This window comes from Nannobrachium achirus (assembly GCF_963921795.1).
Source record: "Nannobrachium achirus genome assembly, chromosome: 17".
NCBI classification, from domain to species: Eukaryota; Metazoa; Chordata; class Actinopteri; order Myctophiformes; family Myctophidae; genus Nannobrachium; species Nannobrachium achirus.
Genome location: NC_137824.1, coordinates 2,842,962 through 2,845,952, shown reverse-complemented (window position 1 = coordinate 2,845,952; position 2,991 = coordinate 2,842,962). Strand labels below are relative to the sequence as shown.

The 2,991-nt window shown below is 45.3% G+C and overlaps 1 protein-coding gene across 1 annotated transcript; it reads right to left on the bottom strand.

The window, feature by feature from the left end:
• Window positions 1-1,670: 1,670 nt before the first annotated feature.
• On the bottom strand, window positions 1,671-2,564 carry LOC308302031 (2-methoxy-6-polyprenyl-1,4-benzoquinol methylase, mitochondrial-like; the record flags this gene model as incomplete). The annotated part of the gene is made up of 1 exon (XM_080746189.1): window positions 1,671-2,564. Exon 1 carries the CDS (start codon window positions 2,430-2,432, stop codon window positions 1,671-1,673), a length of 762 nt encoding a protein of 253 aa, XP_080602315.1. The 5' UTR covers window positions 2,433-2,564.
• Between the last annotated feature and the right edge of the window lie 427 nt (window positions 2,565-2,991).

Here is a 2,991-nt window from a genome sequence, read left to right as displayed (position 1 = left end):
CTTGACAAAGACACAGATGTGTTCCTCTTGAGTCAAGGCACGCGTGTAAGCAAGTTGCATGTCTTCAAGCCAAACGAGGCATGACTTATGCCCATTTAAAGTTTGAATTTTCAAACGATTTGTAATAGCGCCCCCCTTTGGCCAATTGGAATAAGATTGGTTTCAGTGATATTTGGACTAACCCTCTACATCTTTGCCAAATGTCATGAACATATGACTTTGCATGTATGATTTAGAGGCAGAAGAATAATTTGCATAAAACTGCAATATTCATTGAATTATTTAAAAAAAAATATTTCACATACACATACTTCTCACCCCATAGTCTGAATAGATAAAGTTCATGTGAAAAAAGTTCTGTGCATGTGATGTGAAAATCCCAGGAGGAGATAGATTTGTAATGTTTTTCATATAGTTCAAAATGGTGGGAGATCTAAAGGTCAAAGGTCAAAAGTCAGAGTGGCAAAGTTGTTCGGCATGAGGAGACGCATATGTGTGTCCAGGTTTCATGTCTGTCAAACAGAGCATGAGCTATACCTGTTCAAAGTTTGCACTTTCAAAGCCTTCCTACAGAGCCACCCTCTGGCCAATTGTTGTAAAAAGTAATAGCACACGTCTCCACAGTAAGCTGAACACATTAAAGTGCTAATGGTGTTTTTCGGTGTAAGTATGTAGGAGTATATTTTTCTTCAGCTTTAATGTAAGCAGCTTGAGGAGCATGATAACATGACCACAATGCGAGGCATTGTTGACAGATTTTGTGAGAGAAATCTAGGAAAAAAGGTCCAATAGAATAGGCCACACAAGCACTTTAAACCTACTGTATATAATTAAAGGTACCATCGGCTCTTTGAAAATAGCAGATCTACAAGCTCACAATGAGCTTGTAGATCTGCTATTTTAAAGAAATCTTGGGGTAAAAAAAAAAGTGAACAATTTCTTCTGACTGTGCTCAGGCTGAGATATGTCGGTTTAGCTAAGGCGGTCTGCACTTCTGCAGGCCAAACAACACATTGTTGTTTAAAGCAGTGGTTCTCTACCTTTTCAGGCCGCGACGCCCGAAATAATGATATTTCAACTGGGGACCCCCCACCCTGACAAGCACTTGGAATTGTAGGAGTTGGCATTACATTTAGTTTGACTCAAACTGTTCCAATGTCGCGAGGCGTTGTGAGCATGTAGATCGGCTATTTTCACAATTTCTGCATCTAATATTTGAACATTTTGCCAATGTTTGACGAGGTACTAAAAAGGTCTTAAAAGTCCTTTAGTTGTCACTTTAGAAATGTGGAGATACCCTCTATACACTTAAACTTTGTGTTGGTTTGTTTACTGTTGAGTGAGAATACAATGTTGCACATTATAAGCTAATCATCTGGGGACCCCACAAACTAATTTGGGGACCCCCTGGGGGTCCCGACCCACAGGTTGAGAACCACTTTATCCTAGATAAAGTACTATGTTCTATCCGTCTGTCTTTCAATGTTATATGAGATACTTAAAGTGTGGTTCCTGTGGAAATAAGCCTCTGCTTTCTAGGATCTCCTTTTAGTTGACCTTGTACCAGTGATTTGTACTGTCATGAAACTGTACTTTTTTTCTATTGCAAACTTCTAATAAATTCTTCAATCAATCAAAAAACTGGTTTAAAGGGCCAGTGGATGCAAGTGTCACAGTTTAAAGCCAGAATGAAGGGCGACCACTCCTCCAGTAAGGTTGTGGTATTGTACACAGTAGAAACCAGCATCCTTAATCATCCCTTTAAACTCCTCCTGGTCAGGGAACGTGCGGATGCTCTCCACCAGGTACTGGTAGGACTTCCAGTCCCCCGCGATCACCTCCCCCAGCACCGGGATCATTTGAAAACTGTACGTGTCGTACAGCCTAGCCAGCAGAGGGTTGGTCACTTTGCTGAACTCTAAGCACATGAACCTTCCTCCGCGCTTCAGTACCCTCAGGGCCTCGTGCAGCGCTCGATCCACGTGGGTGACGTTGCGAATGCCAAAAGCGACCGTGTACACGTCAAACTGGTCATCGTCGAAGGGCAACTCTTCTGCGTCTCCCACCACCCAGGACAAGCCGGCGGCACCGATGCCCAAGCGGGCGGCTTTCTGCTTGCCCACTTTGAGCATCTCCTTGTTGACGTCGCAGACCACAGCCCGAGACTCCTGGCCGCCGGGCTCGCCGGACCGGTCCTCTGAAGCGTACTTGCGGGAGACGCCATGCTGCCACGACGGGGTCTGCTTGGACCGCAGTGCTCTCTGCTGCCGCTGGCGGTCCTGCTGGGAGCTCACGTAGTCCAGGAAACGGAAGGCGATGTCGCCCGTGCCTCCGGCCACGTCCAGGAGCCGTGCTCCGGGCTGAGGGTTCATGACGCGCAACAGCCTGTCTTTCCACAGTCTGTGTATGCCTAGACTCATGGCGTCGTTCATCACGTCGTACTGCTGGGCCACGCTCTCAAACACCTCGTACACTCTCTGTGCCTTCTCGGCCTCAGGGACGCTTTGGAAACCAAAGTGTGCGCTTCTCCTGTCCGCTGCACTGTCGCCGCTGAAATGGCGACGCGCTGAGCTACACGTCGTCCATCTTAGCCGCCGTCCCTCGAGCTTTCTAATGTTTAGATTTATATTTGCAATGTTTACGCGAGGATCACGCAGTGCTCTCGGGACGAGCAGTCTAATGGAAGCTGCCATGTTGTGAGCTTGTACAATTTACAATTTATAATTTAGGCATTGAGCAGATGCTCTTAATCCAGAGCGACGTACAATAAGCAATCAGCACTTCTAACTAGGCGCTGATTAATTGGCTCAAAATGTATTTTTGTTAGTTCGGGTCCCAGAGACATACAATATCTTCTCTTCTGACATCATTCATACTGTATATGACATCATGATTTTATCTATGATGCATGACTCCAAATTAGGACACCTACATGCAGCCCAATCGAAGCCATTGACTTCCATAATACAATTAAAGTTTTTAATAACTAAC